This window comes from Mirounga leonina, unplaced genomic scaffold (genome assembly GCF_011800145.1).
Source record: "Mirounga leonina isolate KUSES-001 unplaced genomic scaffold, KU_Mleo_1.0 Mir_56, whole genome shotgun sequence".
Lineage (NCBI taxonomy): Eukaryota > Metazoa > Chordata > Mammalia > Carnivora > Phocidae > Mirounga > Mirounga leonina.
This window is the reverse complement of record NW_023270819.1, coordinates 193,246-211,187: the sequence shown is the minus strand read 5'-3', so window position 1 is coordinate 211,187 and position 17,942 is coordinate 193,246. Positions and strand designations below refer to the sequence as shown.

The following is a 17,942-nucleotide window of genomic DNA, read 5'->3' as shown; positions in this document are numbered from 1 at the left end:
GGAGGACCTCTCAGCCTAACAATCTCTCCAGGGCGTGTGTGTGACTGTGCACGATCCTCTCAACAACAGGCACTGTTATTCTCACTCACAAGTGAGGACAGAGTAAGCTTACACGGGTTGGGTGCCCTGCCCCAGGTCATGCAGTGGTAAAGTCTGGTTGGGCCAGGTTTCCAACCGTCAGGTTGAGACTTCTTTCCATTATATCACTGCCCACCTGGATTTATTCACTGCAAAAGAGGACGCCAAGTCATTTCCAGGGACAATGGGGTCTGCTTAGAGGATGCTATCCCTCTGTTCATTCATACGTCAGGGATTCTGTCGGAGGACATGCATTTAGAAAAAGGTATATTTAGCTCTTTAAAAGAGATCATGATCCTATTAATCTACTGAGTAGCAGCCACGTAGAAAGACCACAATTCATAAAGAAACTGTATTTTAATTTCACTTTTTAGCCAAAACATCTTACGACCAAACAGATCTTGAAATAATGCAGGAGACTCAAAGATAAAGTAGAAAGATGTACAACGTGAGCCTGCTGGGAAACAAACCATATGTCCAATAATCTTTTCTTTTCGCTTCTTAGATAATGCAAGCTCTTAAAAGGAATTCATGTAAAAAAAACTCAGAAGGTTAAGAGAAGTGCGTGAGCAGGCATTAAATATTAAGGGGCGCCTGGGTCGTTAGGCGTCTGCCTTCGGCTCAGGTCATGATCCCAGGGTCCTGGGATCGAGCCCCGCATCCGGCTCCCTGCTCAGCGGGAAGCCTGCTTCTCCCTCTCCCACTCCCCCTGCTTGTGTTCCCTCTCTCGCGGTGTCTCTCTGTCAAATAAATAAAAAAATCTTAAAAAAAAAAAAAAAAATTAAATGCAAGTTCTGCTCATACTGTGTTCCAACACCTAACCATTACTGCATGTCTCTTTTTTCCACCTTGCACAAATGAAAGGACAAAATAGATCTTAAGCATTATTAAATTGCAAAGAGCACAACACACAGTCGTCATGCTGTGTATCTCCAGATTCCCAATGCTCTCTGTTCTAGCAACACAACGCCTACAAACTGTAAAAATAATCACTGCCGAAGCTACACTAGGTGATTACATAAAATTTCTTCTAAAAAAGCTGGGGGAAAAAAAACATTTAATCAGGAATAACTAAGGTAAAAACTCTGCTTACCTCGTAGAAAACGGTTTCACTTTTGTGGATTTTCTTTTACAGCATGAAGCCCAATGACTAGCATGGGCTATGCTCCCGGGAAATTTCACAAAGCAGCAAATTATGTATTGTCTTCAAATGACTCCTCTTTTCAAGCGGATTTTACAGAGTAAAAATTTGAAATTTCTGGGCTCTCTGACATATTTCAAAAGGACAAAACTGTTTCAGAGATCCACTGAAAGACCCTTGCAAGGTAGGAAGGAGAAAGGAAAGGTCGACAGTGCCACCGAGAAACTAGAATCCAAAAGAAATGCTCGCATCCTTAGCTGCAAAGAGTGTTTAAAGATTACAGTCAGGATTCCCTTCTGGAAAGAAAGGGATCTCTTCCCGTCTGCATAACAATCTATAGACATTTCAGAGTAAAATCAACTTTCCAGACAGAGAAAAAGGAAACCATGCAAGCATGCCTACATTTGGATCAGAATCCACACCCCTGAGATCAAAGCCCTCGCTTACTTACATGCTGTACATAGAAAGGAAAAGTTCAAAGGAACCTGCTCCCTCTGGGAGAAAGGATTACATCTACGGTCGGCTGTTGGGAAATGAGTAAGACGCACGTTCTCTCACTCTCATCCCCAGGCAATGAAAAAATCCCAAACTGTTGTTCCAAGTCACATTGGCAAGGACGTCCTAGCGCCACCAAGCTCTTCCTCCAAGGCAGCGCCACTGGTTGGGGAAGCGCACCCCCTTCCTCTGAATTTCCACCCCATGCCGAGCCTGCCGACTCTGGGGAGACACCAGGTCAGGGCACACTGGGGGACGACAGAGCCACAAAGTGCCACATCTTCAGAGGCAGCTCAGAGACTGGAAAGTGGAATGTAAACCGTATTTCTGCAGAGCCTGCTTATTAGCCCACCTCAAGTTCCCAGAACAACCCAGAAAGAAAGTCTTTCAACCCCCTCACCCAAAAAGAAACTGTTTATTCCTTTCCAAATCCAAACTGTTACAATAGTGCCAGCTAACTGCTAACAATACTGGGGGAAAAAAGAGCCCGCACACAGGAGAGGTTGACAGGGGCATACAAAGAGCTGTGACAGTAATAGGCACCCTTGAAGAGCAAGAAGGCAATCAATTATGAGCCATTTGCAGAAATTGCGGGGCTCTCAAAAGCCCCACTTACAGCTGTGCTTCATCAAGCCAGGCTGCATTTGATTTTCAAGGGAAATTATTCCTTATTTCAAAGTCTAGAATATTATTAGTAAAATATCCCAAACAACTCCGGTTCAACCAGGGTCTAATCTGAAAAGAAGTTAATGACCCCTAAGAAGGCGAGAGGGGCCAGAGTGGGAAGCCCGGGAAAGAGAGGCCAGCCTTCTCTCCGGAGCAGGGACCACCTCCCATGGCCACTGTGGGGCAGCACCAGGGCGAGCCCAAAAGATCCATGCCCAGCACGTGGACACACATCATCCAATTCCCAAACCACCCCTGGAAAACAGAAAAAGACTCCTTTTAGGTATAACCTGATGTTTCCAGGGGGCTGAAAATAATAATACAGAACAAAATGTCTTTTTTCTTTTTTTTTAGAGCGAAAGAGTGAGCAAGCATGAGTGAGGGGGAGGGATAGAGGGGAGAGGAGAGAGAGAATCTCAAGCAGGCTCCACGCTCAGTGCAGAGCCCACTGTGGGGCTCGATCACACAACCCTGAGATCACGACCTGAGCCGAAACCAAGAGTTGGATGCTTAACTGATGGACAGGCTGTCTTTTGATTCTTAAATTCAAAACTTTTTCACTAACATACATCCCAATTATTACTTCTCATGGTCACCGATTCTTCTTTCCCAAGGAACAAAGAACGTGTGAACTAACGTAACTGCCAGGCATTACACTAGGATTGTTGAGAAATGCCCTGAAGTCCGTTATTATGGACAGATGATCTTCAGGTTTGAAAAAGGTCTGATGATGACGACTCTGACTTGAGAGGGACCGACAGCAATGCTCACCACGATGATATTCTCTTTCAATATTTTTGTCTTCTGCATTCTTCAGTATTTATCTTTTTTTAAAGATTTATTTGAGAGAGAGCAAGTACACACAAGCAGGGAGAGGGAGAGAGAGAATCTCAAGCAGACTCCACACCCAGCACAGAGCCCGATGCAGGGCTCACTCTCACCACCCTGAGACCATGACCTGAGCCGAAATCAAGAGTCGGACACTTAACTGAGAGCCCACCCAAGAGCGCCCCTTTGGTATTTATTTGCTTTCTCCTCTAACCATTGTAGCAATGAAAACTAAGTTCAATCAGCTCCAATTTCAAGCTCAACTGCAGCTTTTCCTCCTTTCCTCAATTTCTAAGTGCTGTCCAATGTTCATCTGGTAAATGCTTTATTTCGTTATGACAGGCACTGTTAAATGACGGAGTTGGGGATAGCCTTAACACAGTAACTTCTTGCCTATTTATTTTACCAAATGTTAAAATAAAATCTGGAAAAAAGAACTTCCTTTCCTTCTTAAGAACTTTAATGTGGAACTCAAACAGATTACAACAGACATCATCATCCTTAGCGGCATTAGGCTGCCTCACTGGGCCGGTGCTCCTCAGGCATGCTTACCTTAAATAGATAGCTGAGCTTCTACAGTGTGTCAGAAATATTTACTTTTTTACAGAACTTTAAGACAAAGCAATCAAGAGACATCCAGTTGATGCTCTAGGATGCATTTCTTAAAAATATATAATCACTATTAACTATGATGTCAGGTTCCCAAAAGTAACTAATCCAACAGAGATCAAACACAGGCATCAGACTAAAAATGTGGACGTCAGTTTATTAAAAGATACTGCATCCTGGGGGCACAGCCAGACCAAGTGTTTCGTCTGAGGAATTGGAAAGAAGACAAGAGAGATTTTGGAGGAGGTGGATCAGGAATAGGGGAGCAATGCAGGGAGAGGAGGAGGAGGGAGGTCGGGGCCACCAGAACCCACTCCGCAGTGGGCAGGCTCCAACCTAATCCCCTTCTCATAGCGACCATCAGCCCCGGGGGTGCCACATGGCTGCCCCCCAAAGGGACCAGCCCCTGGTGGTATCAGTCTAACCCAGCAGACTGTACTGTATTTGGCAGAGAGAGCACAAAGCAGGGGGAGCTGCAGAGGGAGAGGAGAAAGCAGGCTCCCCACTGAGGAGGGAGCCCCACGAGGGGCTCGATCCCAGGACTCTGAGATCATGACCCGAGCTGAAGGCAGATGCTCAGCCAACTGAGCCACCCAGGCGCTCCCATTAAGTTGTCCTTAAATACTTGTCAGAGCTTATATATCTCCATTCTTATATTTAAGATAAAAGCAAGGAATTGCAAACAGAATTATAATGTCAAAATCAACTAAAACTGGACTGTGTGTTAAAACAGATCAGGTGGATCAGACCATTTCTGAAAGGATGTTCGACGAACAATTAAAAATGTAGGGAAGGCATGGACTATCACAAGTGTTGGCGAGGACACGGAGAAATCAGAACCCTCAGCCATCATGGATGGGTGGCACAGCCCTGTGGGACACACGGGAAAAGATCCACATAGAGGGGCCACGTGACCTAGCAGTTCCACTCCTAGATGCGTGTCCAAGAGAACTGAAAACAAGGATGCAAACAGATATTTGTATGCCAATCTCCTCTGCAGCATTACTCACAACAGGCGAACGGTGGAAACGAGCCAAACGCCTGTCAACAGATGGACGGGAAAAAAAACACAGCACGCACAACGGAATAGTATCTGTAGCCTCCGAAAGAAGGGGAGCTCTGACACACGCCTCGACATGATGAACTCTGAAAACATGATGCCATGTGAAATAAGCCAGAAACAAAAGGACAAATACTGGTACGCTCACACATGAGGGACCTCGAACAGCAAAGGGCGCAGGAAGTAAAATTTTGAGAGGCGAGCCGGGGTCGCGGTGGGTGGGGGAGTTGTGAATGGGGAGTTACAGTCTAATGGGTACAGAGTTTCTGCTTGGCATGATGACAAAGTTCTGACATGGGTGGTGGTGGTGGTTGCACGACACTGTGAATGCACTTAACACCTCTGCAGTGTGCACTGAAAAATGGTGAAAATACCAAGTCTCATGTTTTAGACCACAACAAAGTGACAACATTCCAAAAATAATTTATCTGTGGGCAAAAAAAAAAGAAAAAAAAGGAGGAAAGCAATAGAGTCATTAAGCATAACTTTTAGAACACCTGAGCATAGACTGTCCTCGTCAAACTGTCCTAACATACTTCGCTTGGAATAAAAAAGGAAACTATTTCCATTAAGGCAAAAAAAAAAAATAGGTTTCAGCGGGTGGACTGAGGGACGGGATAACCCCATCTCCTTTCCCCACTTCGGGTGAAAGGGGGGATTCATGCTTGTCAGCCAGGTTCTTCTTTGGGATTTGGGACAGCATCTTACCCCGAACGTCTGTCCTGTTCTCTCCCCGTGGGGGACCTGGGCCAGCGCGCCATCGGTCTGACTCCTTTTCAGGCCAGTGGTGACGTCAGGGACGTTGCTGAAATCTGCATAAAAAGTGACAAAAACACACATAAAAGTGAGTTTGGCCCTTTGCAGAGAATCATGGTGACTGGTTTAAGGGTTCAGACAAAGAGAGGGAGGAAAAGCCAGAGCGCCGAACGGCACCTCACCACCACCGAAGGGTCTCCTGCAACAGACCCCGGCTCCTGCTAACGAAGAAGCCACGTCTCCTGTCGCTCTCAGTCAAAGGCGACCAGTGACCAATCAAGACAGTGACTTCAGTGCCTGTTGCTGGGCAATCTACACTTCACTAACCTCTGATCTTAAAGAATTTGTTTAGACAAAGAATCAAATGGCAGTGACCATCGTGGGTACTTCCCTCTTTTGGGAAAATCACCAGGGAAATCTTGGACAACCAGGGATGCAACAGCATGGACCCTTATTACAACCCACAACTTGCTCATTTGATGGCTTAAGTTTCCATTTTCTGACATCGACCACAATTTTACCCTAAACTGAAAGTCCCATGAGGAACAGCAAACCTTTGTTAACTTCCAGAGTAAGGGTTAGGAAGTAAGATCAAAGCTAAGTAGAGCTTTTTTTTTTTTCCCCCCCCCCCCCCCCCCCCCCCGCCCCGCCCCACCCAGCCTACAACCATACACACCTGCCAAGCCCAATTCTTTTCAGAGGCTCTCAAATTAGCAAATTCAAGAAAGATGGAAAGACTAGCCTGTATCATAATATAACGCAGATTTTCATTCTAACTCTTGTATTTGGTAGATTGTCCCCTCAATCAGGTGAAATCAGATGGTTTCTAATCCCTGTAGCTACAAGAAGAAGTCACTGATCTTGAACCTGTCCAAGTTGATCTAGGCTGACCCAGCATAGATAGATGTTAATCAGGCATGATGGGGGCCAGGAAACTGGTCTCTAGGAGACCTTTAGAAGCTATGGAAGCCCTAGAAAGTTGGTAAAACCCATGGATAGGAATGCTGGTCCACGATCCATGCTGATATAACCAACCACTACACAGATACTTGATTCTAAGACAAGAGGAGACCTAAAGAAAATACCTGAATGATCTACAGAATTCTGGAGCTCTAATTTCTTCTTACTTTTACCTCTTCCAAAACCCTCACCCTACCCAGAAAAGGACCAGAGAGTCCAAGTCACACTTCTTATTGGCATAAGTTAGCTTGGATAAGGCAGCTGATGACAGATGCATGAGACATCCCTGGGAAAATTTCAGATAGCAGTGACAGGTGGGAATACTTGGGTTCGCCTCTCCCAGGCCCCGAACACCACATCACAAAGGCAGTCCGGTCACCAGCAGGCTGACCACATGGGAAGCAAGATGAGTCCCTGAGCCAAGGGGCGCCTGGGTGGCTCAGTTGGTTAAGCGACTGCCTTCGGCTCAGGTCATGATCCTGGAGTCCCAGGATCGAGTCCCGCATCAGGCTCCCTGCTCAGCAGGGAGCCTGCTTCTCCCTCTGACCCTCCCCCCTCTCATGTGCTCTCTGTCTCTCTCATTCTCTCTGTCTCAAATAAATAAATAAAATCTTAAAAAAAAAAAAAAAAAAAAAGATGAGTCCCTGAGCCAAAAGCAACCCACCATTGTTCCTCCACCACCGATCACCTCCTTGGGCTGCTGGGTGCACCTGTGTTTAAGGGAGACCAGCCCACAAGATCCATAAAAGAAAACAGACCGTGTTCCTACTGTATTCAGCACAGACACACCTTTTCGTCCATTCAACATTCACTTTTTGAGCACCGGCTGTTTTCTAGGCGCGGTGCTAGGGACACAAAGATGAATGAGACACAGTTATTACCCTCAAAGTGAGCTTCTAGCCTTGGAGGAGGTGAAGTGTCACAGATGATGTGAGAAAAGTCCACGCAGTAGGGACAGTCAGGAAGGAAGTTACTTCTGCAAAGGACCCTAAAAGACTCAATAGCAAAGGAAACACTTGAGCAAAGACTTTAAATCTTGGGGGTATCTATTTGTCTTTAAGGCTAACAATGACCAGTGGGGAGAGAAAATTCCAGAAGCAGGAGGAAGGCAGCTGAGTGAAGGCAAATCACAGGAAGAGCGCAGCACCTTCGGGAAACATGTTGAGCGTGGTTGCGATGGAGAAGGGAGGGAAGGTGCCCTACAACAGAGGAATCGATAAAGGGCAAGACCTTGGGGAAAAAAATGGGTCAGAAAGTCACCACAACACTGCAGGCATGAGGTGGAGAGACCCGGATGAGCTCAGAATAGAGTAAGAGCAAAGAAACTAAGTGAACACAGAAATGTGAGCAGGCAGACCCTCCAGGTCTCCTCTTTGCCGCCTGTTTCATAGCTGATGATATGGAAAGGAGGCGTCAAGGCAGAGCACCTGGTTTTACGCCCCAGTGACGGGGCAGACGGGGAACAGGAAGGGCTGGAGCGGAACTCATGAGCTTAGCTTTGGCGGTTCCAAGCCCGAGACGCACATGCGCCACCCGATGGGAGACACTCCGGAGTCAGGCCGTCCAGGAAAGTCTACGGGGGATGTGGACCTGGAGTCATCCGACTGTACCTGGCAGGGAAGCAGCCCCAGGAAGGACGCACAGAGTGAGACCAAGGAGAGAACCCTGGAAACACCAACGACCGCGTGTGGGGGAAGAGAGGTCCTCAGAGGACACACCTGTCTTCACTCCTTAATGCCAGAGGAGCGGGGGCAGAGCACGGAAGCCCTAGAGTGAGTGCAGCAGTCCCTCACCCAGGTAACGGAATCAGGTTTGCATTACGGCTGCCGTTACCCTGTCAATAAAGAGCGTCCGTATTCCCAAAGAGCTGCATTGAGTACAGGAATTCAGACACAACCAATGCGTCTATTCATGATGAGGATTTCTACAGCACCTGCTGCACAATCAGATATGCCCTGAGTCCTGGGGATACAAAGATGACGGAGACCTGAAGTCCCCTGAAGATCTCAGAGATGGCACATGGGCATGAGGAGCTCTGGAGCCGGGAGGAGCCAGATGGATGGTGGTGAAAATAACACGGCTGATGTCAAAAGCGGGTGCCAAGTGGATTCTGAGTCATCTATTCAATATATTCACAAAACTTTAGAACCAAAACACTGAAAACTCCCCAAACTTTTTACCTCTTACAAAGGCAGAATGTTTACGTTGTAACAGAACTCTGGATACCCTTTCTGGATCACAAGGCTTTGCCATGCATCGGTGAGGCTCCCCCATCACCTCTGCTACCCCTTGAACTTTAGAGAGCCTTTGGGTGCAGCTTAGATCCTCCCGGAGGCACGAGCTTAAACAGAATGGATCTCGGAACCAGCTCCCACTGAGGCTCGCCCCAGGGATCCGAGAGGCGGAAGTGGTTCTGGATGGTTCCTGAGTTCTGGCAAGATAGGCAATCTCAGAGCTGTTCCACCACCCAAATTTCACAGAGGCGGAATAGTATCTGGGTACAGACAGAGTCTCCTCAGTGACTGACTCCTTTTCCAACCCATTAGCAACACACGAACGCTGTCCTAGACGCGACAAAGTGCAGGGGAAGCCAAGCTTGAGGGGCCCCAGCTTCCGACCCCAGCTCCGGGAGCCTCAAATTTCACCAGGACCTGTAGCCCCATAAAAAGGAGTGTGCCCTTAGTGTTCTAGAGGAGAAATGAGAACAAAGTAGGCCCTGGGAGAGAAGAGCAGATTGGCTCTTCAAAAAAAAGAAAAAGAAAAAGAAAGCGTAGGCCAGTGAGATTCGAATGCTGACTTACAAAGCGGCTTTAAACAGCAACTGCACTGACATCCTCTCCTAGGTGCCGAATGCCTACGTCTAGTCCCGCTTACACGCGGCCACGTCCTGAGCACCAGCTGCTGACGGGAGTCAAACGTCCTTCCGCTGCCAACCAAAAAGCTGGCCTCTCACCTTGGGAGAGCCTCTCGGTGCGGGCGTGCCCACTAGGACACGAGGTAGGGCACCTTTTCCGACTCGGAGGGCAGTAAGCTTGTGCTTCCCGCCCAGCCTGTGCACACTGCGCTCGGGCACAGAAGTTCCGACGCGCTCCAGAAGTCTTAGCCAATACGACTGTAAATGATGAAAAACAGCAAAATTGTACGTTCAGGTCAAGGTATCGATTTTATCTCTGGCAAATACACCCCCGTGTCTTTCTCTTCTCCCTCACGGTGGAAATGAACAAGCTGGGGTTAGGTCTGGCCCCGTGAGACACGTCACACGGCCAGCAAGAGCCTCTACTCGGTAGCTGGCGTAACAGATTGCGACGTGCAGAGCCACAGCCTCGGCTCCTACACGAGGCCCTGCTCACTCCGTTTATGCATCCCCTCGTCAGACGGCTGCCGAGCTCGGCACACCCACTGGGTACCAGGTACCACGGCAGGTGCTGCGCCTGAGACCAGGCTCAGCCATCTCTCTCCTTCAAAAACAAACAAGAACGCCGGCACACGAGGCAGGCGCTCCTGGAAGGTGACTGTCCCCGCCCTCCTGCAGCCCTGCAGGTCGCCCGCAGAGGACCAGGGACCTGGGAGGCTCCAGGGAGGAGATGCCTCTCAACTCGGTGCCTTCCCACCTCGGGCATCAGGACAGAGCCGGCTGGTGCCACTGTAAGGCCAAGCAGCCAACAATCCCAAATCCCTTGCGATGTGACCTGTGTTCAAGTCATATCCCGGGGATCAACTTAAAAACACAAACATCAGGACACGCTCGTGTTCAGGTTGCCTCACCCACGCAGCTGGGAGTGTGAATTCCAAGTTTACGTTTACAGTACTTCCAAATCCAATTTAGCACAGCTAATATGCAGGCGTTCGGGCTCTGCCATTTATTTCCCCCATGCCGTAAGAAGCGCCAGGCTATGCGGGTGCTAACGTGGATATGCCCGTGGAGGGGGAATTCTCCAGAAATGGGTGGCAATTGGGGAGTTGGGGAAGGGCTTGGGCGCATGGTGGTAACCCTGCCGGTCTCCAGCCTGCAGCTCCTGCTCAGGAACTCTCACTCTGCTCAGCAGGTAGCCACAAAGTCGGGCTCGCCGAGCTGGGCCATCGCCTAAGCCTGGTCTGGCTGGCCACGTCCTCTTCCTCCTCCTCACTTGACTAGGTGGCAAGGAAGAGGCAAGAAGTCCTTCCCAGTCCCCAGCCAGCCACCCAGCTGGCTGCCAGCAGAGCCCAGAGACACCAGGCAGCTAGCTAGCTGCTGGCTGTGAGGAGGGTGGGCAGGGCGCTCTGCCCATGTGTAAGGCAGGCCTCCCTCCGGAGAGATCCAGAACCCCCTCGGCAAAGTCTGGGAAGGCCGCCTGCATCCTCAGAAACAGCAACTATCTGAGGAATTGAGTTAGAGTCTCAAGATGCTATCAAACCCTGAGGCCCAAAAGAAGAAACTAGAATATTTTCACCTGTTAGGCACCAGAAGACCTTTTTGAGAAATGGATGGTGACAGTCATAACATCAGGGAAAACTGCTTCAGTCTATGGGGTGAGGACTCATGTGAAGTACACTAAATGGAGAGGCAATGAGAATGGAAATTATTTTAAGTTTACTTAGGTAATCTCTACACCCAGTGTGGGGCTCAAACCCACCACCCCAAGATCAAGAGTCGCAAGCTCTTCCAACTGAGCCAGGCAGGCGGCCCCTGGAAAATCATTTTTAAACTATGCTTTTCATGCTTCAAAACATGAACACTATAGTACAGATTTTCAATATCATAACATCCAAAGCCCCCCTTTTCAATACTATTCTGAAGTAAAATTCATACACAGCTTCGCAAGAAGCATTATAATGCCCTACTAGTAACACAAGGAGAAAAATGAAAGGAAAGGAATTTGCAACGTTTAAAAACGTGTGTTTCGATGTGCAAATGCCTGTTTGCAACAACTCTAGAAGCCTGTCCAACATTTGCACTGCAAAGAATCACGCTCAATATCTCAAAGTCCTCACAGACCCAGGCCAGGGTGTCTTGGTGGGGATTCAAATGCGTTTGGGGTGCTGCCATCAGGAACCTGATTTTCCAAATGGGCACAAACTTTTGACGAAGCTCTGAGCAAAATAAACTTCCCTTGGTTTATTGGTCTGCTGCTTTCCTAGACAATTCAAAGTAGCCTGTAGCTGTGGGGAAAAAAATAATTTGTGTTCATTTGTAAAATGAAGCCAGTTCTTGGCTCAGATAATTACGCGTGTTTTCATCTACATGAAAGTCCAGTGGAACAATTCCGCAGTGTGAGAAATGAGCTCGGACATGCAGGACACCCAGCAACCACTGGACCTGGGACCAGGACCACTAAGTGCCATATTCCTCCAATTTATTATGAAAGCCAAAACAAACCCGTACACTTCCAAAACTGGTGGGCAGGGCCCCCTCCACTGAGAACCACCTCTGCCTCTCTCCATGGTCAAGTGTCTAACTCCACCTCCGGGAAAGTCAGTGACACCAGACGAGACAGAACGCACCACAAGCCCAGAGCCAAGAGCAGGTGCAATGTGGATATTAGCCTCCTCGCTTCCTGAAGAAAAATGAAATATGCTAAAGAAGGCGATTAAAAAGGTGTTCAGATAAATAATGGGACTCTCATCTTATGCTCAAAACAATGTTTTAGTTGATTAATCATTAACCCGCAGGCTCCCCTCTGAGGTGAAAACTATAGAACGATGATCTATGAAGATGACTGGAAAAAGAAAAAAAAAAAAATCAAAAAAAATATTTTCAAAGAATTTACAAGTAAATAATAAATGGTTTCATTAAGTTTTATACTCCCTTGTGGCATTACAGTTGTACGTCTTTGACTTTTAATAATTTTGTATCTACTCACGTTCAGAGAACATAGTTTGTGGGATTTATGTTCTTAATCTACTTGATCATATTCTATTTCTGTTTAATTTCTCAGAATTTCTACTATGTAACTCCATAAATGAACAGCCTGTAGAGAATCTATAAATTTTAGACCCGAAGACACGCTTAGAAATTATCCAACTGAATTCCTTCACCTTATGGATCTTTTGTGTTCTTTAAAAAAGCGTGAATGCAATTTTAAGAAAAGATAAAGATTTTGGTAAATCAACGCTGCCAGTGGAAGAATACAGCATTCCGTGGATACTAAATCACATTTTTTTTTTCAGTTCTCCAAGCTTCACCCACTGTTGTAAAATTCTGCATTAGTGTCCACCACGCACAGTTTATCACAGTGCCAAGAGCACACGGAACATCGAGTTCATTTGCACGGAAAAGCTTAAAATCTCTCAACTTTTAAGGTTCAATGTGTAGACCTTGTATAGCATTATTTTTAATTAACTCAGATTCCCCTCCATTTTACTCATCCTTTTTACGTAAAATGCAGTGATTTGTGACACCTTTCATTCATGGCATTTCCTATGTTCTGTGATCTAGGCAAATATTACTCATTATTGGTCAGTGAAACAGAATGAAAATAAAACCATTTAAATGAAACAGATGGACTATTCAATGACAGAAAACAGTAACTCTGAGTTGACCACATGCAAAGACCGGTCAAGTCTCACTGCACCATTAATTACCAAAGACATCACCCACTGACACCATGTACTTCTGCTACAGATAAAAACTAATCAACTTTTCTGAGGATATCTGGGACTCTACATTTCATTATTGTTACTATTCTTGTGTCAAGAAAAATCAAGGCATCTGTCTGAATGTCACTGTTAAGCTTGCAGAGAAGTGTATTCTATCACAGCATAAATACCGTGCCAGAAAAATGTAAATTTCACAAATCTTCCAAATCCTTTTCACTTGAGGTCACGTTCCAATTGGTGATGTTCCTGACAATGCAAGATCTCTGGTGACAAACAGAGAAAAGCAAAGACTGGTAGTAAATGTTTCTTACCAGCAGACTGCCATGATTTGAGTCAATTATCTTGGGACAACTATCCTCAGCATCTAAAAGAATCTTTAGAGGAACAGGAAGATGGCAGGTGTTTTCAGGGTAGGTGCAGGCCACAACCAGGCCAATCACAACATAAAAGAGAAGAGGGGAAGAGGGAATTAGGTGCACCCGCATTCTCATTTTCCAGGCAGGCTATGGCTATGACAGAGGTATGCACTTAGCCCAAAGAAAGAAGGCAAAGGGCTCCCATCGTACCTTATCAGGGTCCCTGATGAAATAAGTCAATGGTAAAAGGGATCTCCAGCCAAGGTTTCGGATCTAGCAGAAACTGGTATCCATCAGAGCTGGGAAGACCCCCGGATGACACACACTTCATTAACATTCGGGGCACAGAAGAAACACCACCGTATTTCAGACACTCAAGAACTTTAACAAGGTTTCAGAATTGAAGTTCAAAACCCCTACAAACAACTTAGATGGAATTCTACTTAAAGACCCTGAGAGGAAACCTAAAACAAGAGCACGCACAGATTCTGGCGGCAGCGGGGGGGGGGGGGGGGGGGTTGCTATAGGAGAAAGCACGCTGGAGTGACACCTTCCAGGAAGGCTAATGCCGGGCAGGACGGAAAGAGGGCAGAATCGAGTACCACAGAGCCATGAAGAGGAATCCATGACTGATGCATGCTACAACATGGATGAACCCAGGAAAATTCATGCTAAATGAGACCAGTCAGTTACAGCAGGCTTCGTGGTGCAGGACTCCATTTATGTGCAATAGCCGGAACAGGCAAATCCACAGAAACAGAGACTAGATTAGTGGCTGTCAGGGGCCGGGGGGAGGCGCGGCGGGGAGGTGAGTGCTGACACGGTTGCTTCTGGAGCTGAAGAATACATTCTGGAATCAGATAATGGTGATGGCTGCACAACTCCATGAATATACTAAAAACCACTGATTTGAACACTTGAAAGGTGAATTCTACAGTATGTGAATTATACTTCTTTCTTTAAAAAGAAGGTAAGGATGTTAGCATGGATCTTACAGGAGAGACATCAGAGTTCAAGTCCACCGTAAGGTGATTCCAAAGAACCAAATCACACAAAATATACAGTCACATTATTGCAATGTTAATGAAAATCAGTGTGAAATATCAAAAAAGGCGTAAGAATGCGGACAGTGAAATTACTTCTCAACAACAGACCTTCCCCTGAACTGAGAAAGCCCCAATCACAAGGTGGTTGGCTACCATTCGCCATCCCCAGCCTCCAGGTAAGAACCCAGACAGGACAGAGGGCCATTATCAATCCAGCTAGATCTAAATTTGCTTTTTCTTTTTTTTAAGATTTGAGAGAGAGAGAGAGAGCATGAGAGAGGGGGGAGGGGCAGAAGGAGAGGGAGAAAGAATCTCAAGCAGACTCCCCGCAGAGCACAGAGCCAGATGTGGGGCTCCATCTCACAACCCTGAGATCATGACCTGATCCGAAACCAAGAGTCCGATGCCCAACCGAATGAGCCACCCAGGTGTCCCACATCTGAATTCGTTTTACCGCAGAGGCATGTTCTCAATGGATTGCACTCTACAGATGTTAATAGGCAGATATTTAAAAGGAAGAAAAGTAATTAAAATCCAGACATTTTCCCTACCTGGAGGGAGAAACAATAAGTTACAGTTCTCTCCCTCTCTACCACTGACCATGATTTTGTCCAAGTTGCCAGCAATTTAATGTGTCTCTGTGCCTTAATTTACCCAGCTGTGAAAGTAAAATGATAATAACACATCTCTGCTCCATCATGGTGATGTTAAGGGGTAATTAATGCCTTTAAGGTTCTTTGTGATCTTTGGATTTGAGTCAGCCTATCATTACAAAGCTTTAACAAACACCTTCTCTGCAGCAGTCAAGACCTGATGCTATTTAAAAGAGGTAATGAGATTTGTTGCAAAACCAAAATGGAATGCTTGACCCATTACTTTGCTTTTTTCACTTCGCAAACTTTTGTAAGAAATGCATGTAGTCCTTTCCATTGGTGCTTTAAGCCTATTAAATAACTGAATTTCAGAGGGGAAAAAAAAAAAAAGCTAAACTGTTTTGTCAGATCCTTTATTTCCAGAGTTGAGGAAACAGGAGTTAGAGGAACCCACCCAAGGTCAGGCACAAGGTCGGAGCTAGAATCCAGATCCCTTTACTGCAGATCCGGTCTTGTATAAATGTTACTACCCTCAAATTAAACTTCAAACACATCTCACTATCAGCACTGACCTACAGACTGTTCCTTTTTAGTTGTGGCTTTGGTTTATCTGCCAAAAGAATCCCATGTCGTGGGCACCAATCAGCCCATGGAAGTTACAGAGCAGCACAGACTGGGTTGTGAGCTGTTCTCCTGGGACAAGCAGCCACTCACTGGAGCTGGGGCATACGGTTTGGCGAGGAGCATCCCCGGCTGTCCCAGAGTCCCCCGCGCCCCCCCACACACACATGCAGATGAGCAGAGTCTTCAGCCCTGAGACAGTCTCAGCACACATCCCCTGTAGTCAGATTTCTAAAGAAGAAAATTGGGAAGCTTCTAGGTGCGCTCCAGGATTCATTTTATCCCCAGAATCCACTCTCAGGAACACCACCTTTACGTCACATTAAGAGACTCCTATGAACCTTCTTTTCACTTAATAGATATTTCAGGGAAACACGTGCTATTCCCAAGAACAGCGCTAGCTGCCCTGTCTTAAAAATCTTGGTATTCCTCAGGGCGCCTGGGCGGCTCAGTGGGTTAAGCGTCGGACTCTTCATTCTGGCTCAGGTCATGATCTCAGGGTCATGGGATCCAGCCCCCGCACTGGGCTCTGCCCTCAGGGCAGAATCTGCTTGTCCCTCTCCTTCCCCCTCTGTCTCTCCCCTCCGCTTGTGCTCTCGCTCTAACAAATACATAAATCTTAAAAAAAAAAAAAAAAAAGTCTTCAAGGTCCCTGTTTTTCTTTTACTTTTTTTTTAAAGATTTTATTTATTCGAGAGAGACAGCAAGGGTGTGCACAAGAGAGAGCAGGAGCCGGGGGAGGGGCAGCGGGAGAGGGAGACTCCCTGCTGAGCAGGGAGCCTGACATGGGGCTCGATCCCAGGACTCCGGGATCGTGACCTGAGCCAAAGGCAGACGCTTAACCCACTGAGCCACCCAAGCACCCCAAGGTCTCTGTTTTTCAAGGGATTTTCTTTTTCTTTTTTTTTTTTTTTTAAAGATTTTATTTATTTATTTGAAGAGAGAGACACAGCAAGAGAGGGAACACAAGCAGGGGGAGTGGGAGAGGGAGAAGCAGGGAGCCCGATGCGGGGCTCAATCCCAGGACCCTGGGATCACGACCTGAGCCGAAGGCAGATGCTTAACGACTGAGCCACCCAGGCGCCCCAAGGGATTTTCAATTTGGTAGGTAAATTAGGATAAGTACACAGTTATACTGCAAGGCAATAAATCTTAACTTCCATATCAGATTTACAGACAAAGTGTTTTCAGAGTTCAAAAGAGAAGAGGCCAAGATCCCCCCAAGGTGACATGGAGGCAGCCCCCTATTTCTCAGAGAATACAATCCCAAAGTGTGAAAACTGAGTTCATAGGTTCTGTGAAGACTTCTATTCCCAGGGATCCAAACAAATTATAAAATTTCTATTTATAGTCACCTGATACATACCTGAATCTTCTCCTCCTCCTTCCCCACTGAACACATACTGGCCTCCTGAAGATCAAAGAATATCCACACGGGGCTACGGGCTCATGGCTGGCACACACGTGATGACTGGCATTTTTGGGTCACACGTATTAAGCTTATGAAACCTAGGCTTCTTATCAACATTTTTCAGCTTTTTCTCGACTGTTCTTGTGACACGATAATGACACAATTCAGTAGACATCCAAATAATTCTGCTAATACTACCATGCAAAGATGCCTCAACTTCACAGAAGTGTGATGTGGTCATTCATCAACCGAAACATTAAAGTCAGAATTAATTCACAAATGGCAATTTCGGAGTAATTAGTGTTGGGAAGGTAAATGTAGAAAAGCTGAGAATAGCAAGCGTAGAAGCTTCTAAGTGCTTCCCTGGAAATTCCAGATTCTACAGGAAGCCTGCTGGGAGATTTGGGAGGAAAGGGCATTCTGTACACTGTTCCACATGGGACTGCATCTGCCCACTCTCCAGAGGCAGTTGGCCAGGGCTCTGCACAAGACACAAAATAATTTTGCTAATAATTTCATATGTCTCTTTCCAAATAAGTTTTCCCAGAGCAATTAACAGGTAATAAAACTGGATAATTTGAATTTGGTCATGGTTTCCCACAACATGTTAAAGATGTTAATGACGGGCACCTGGGTGGCTCAGTCATTAAGTGTCTGCCTTTGGCTGAGGTCATGATCCCAGGGTCCTGGGATAGAGCCCCGCATCCGGCTCCCTGCTCTGCGGGAAGCCTGCTTCTCCCTCTCCC

The 17,942-nt window shown here is 46.6% G+C and overlaps 1 protein-coding gene across 1 annotated transcript in view; it reads right to left on the bottom strand.

The window, feature by feature from the left end:
• Positions 1-17,942, bottom strand: part of LOC118002001 (T-lymphoma invasion and metastasis-inducing protein 2-like) — a 198,117-nt gene that overhangs the window by 34,247 nt on the left and 145,928 nt on the right. Inside the window, exon 18 of the mRNA XM_034992217.1 lies at positions 5,586-5,689. Coding sequence (XP_034848108.1) covers positions 5,586-5,689 — 104 coding nt within the window. The remainder of the gene's footprint in view (positions 1-5,585; positions 5,690-17,942) is intronic.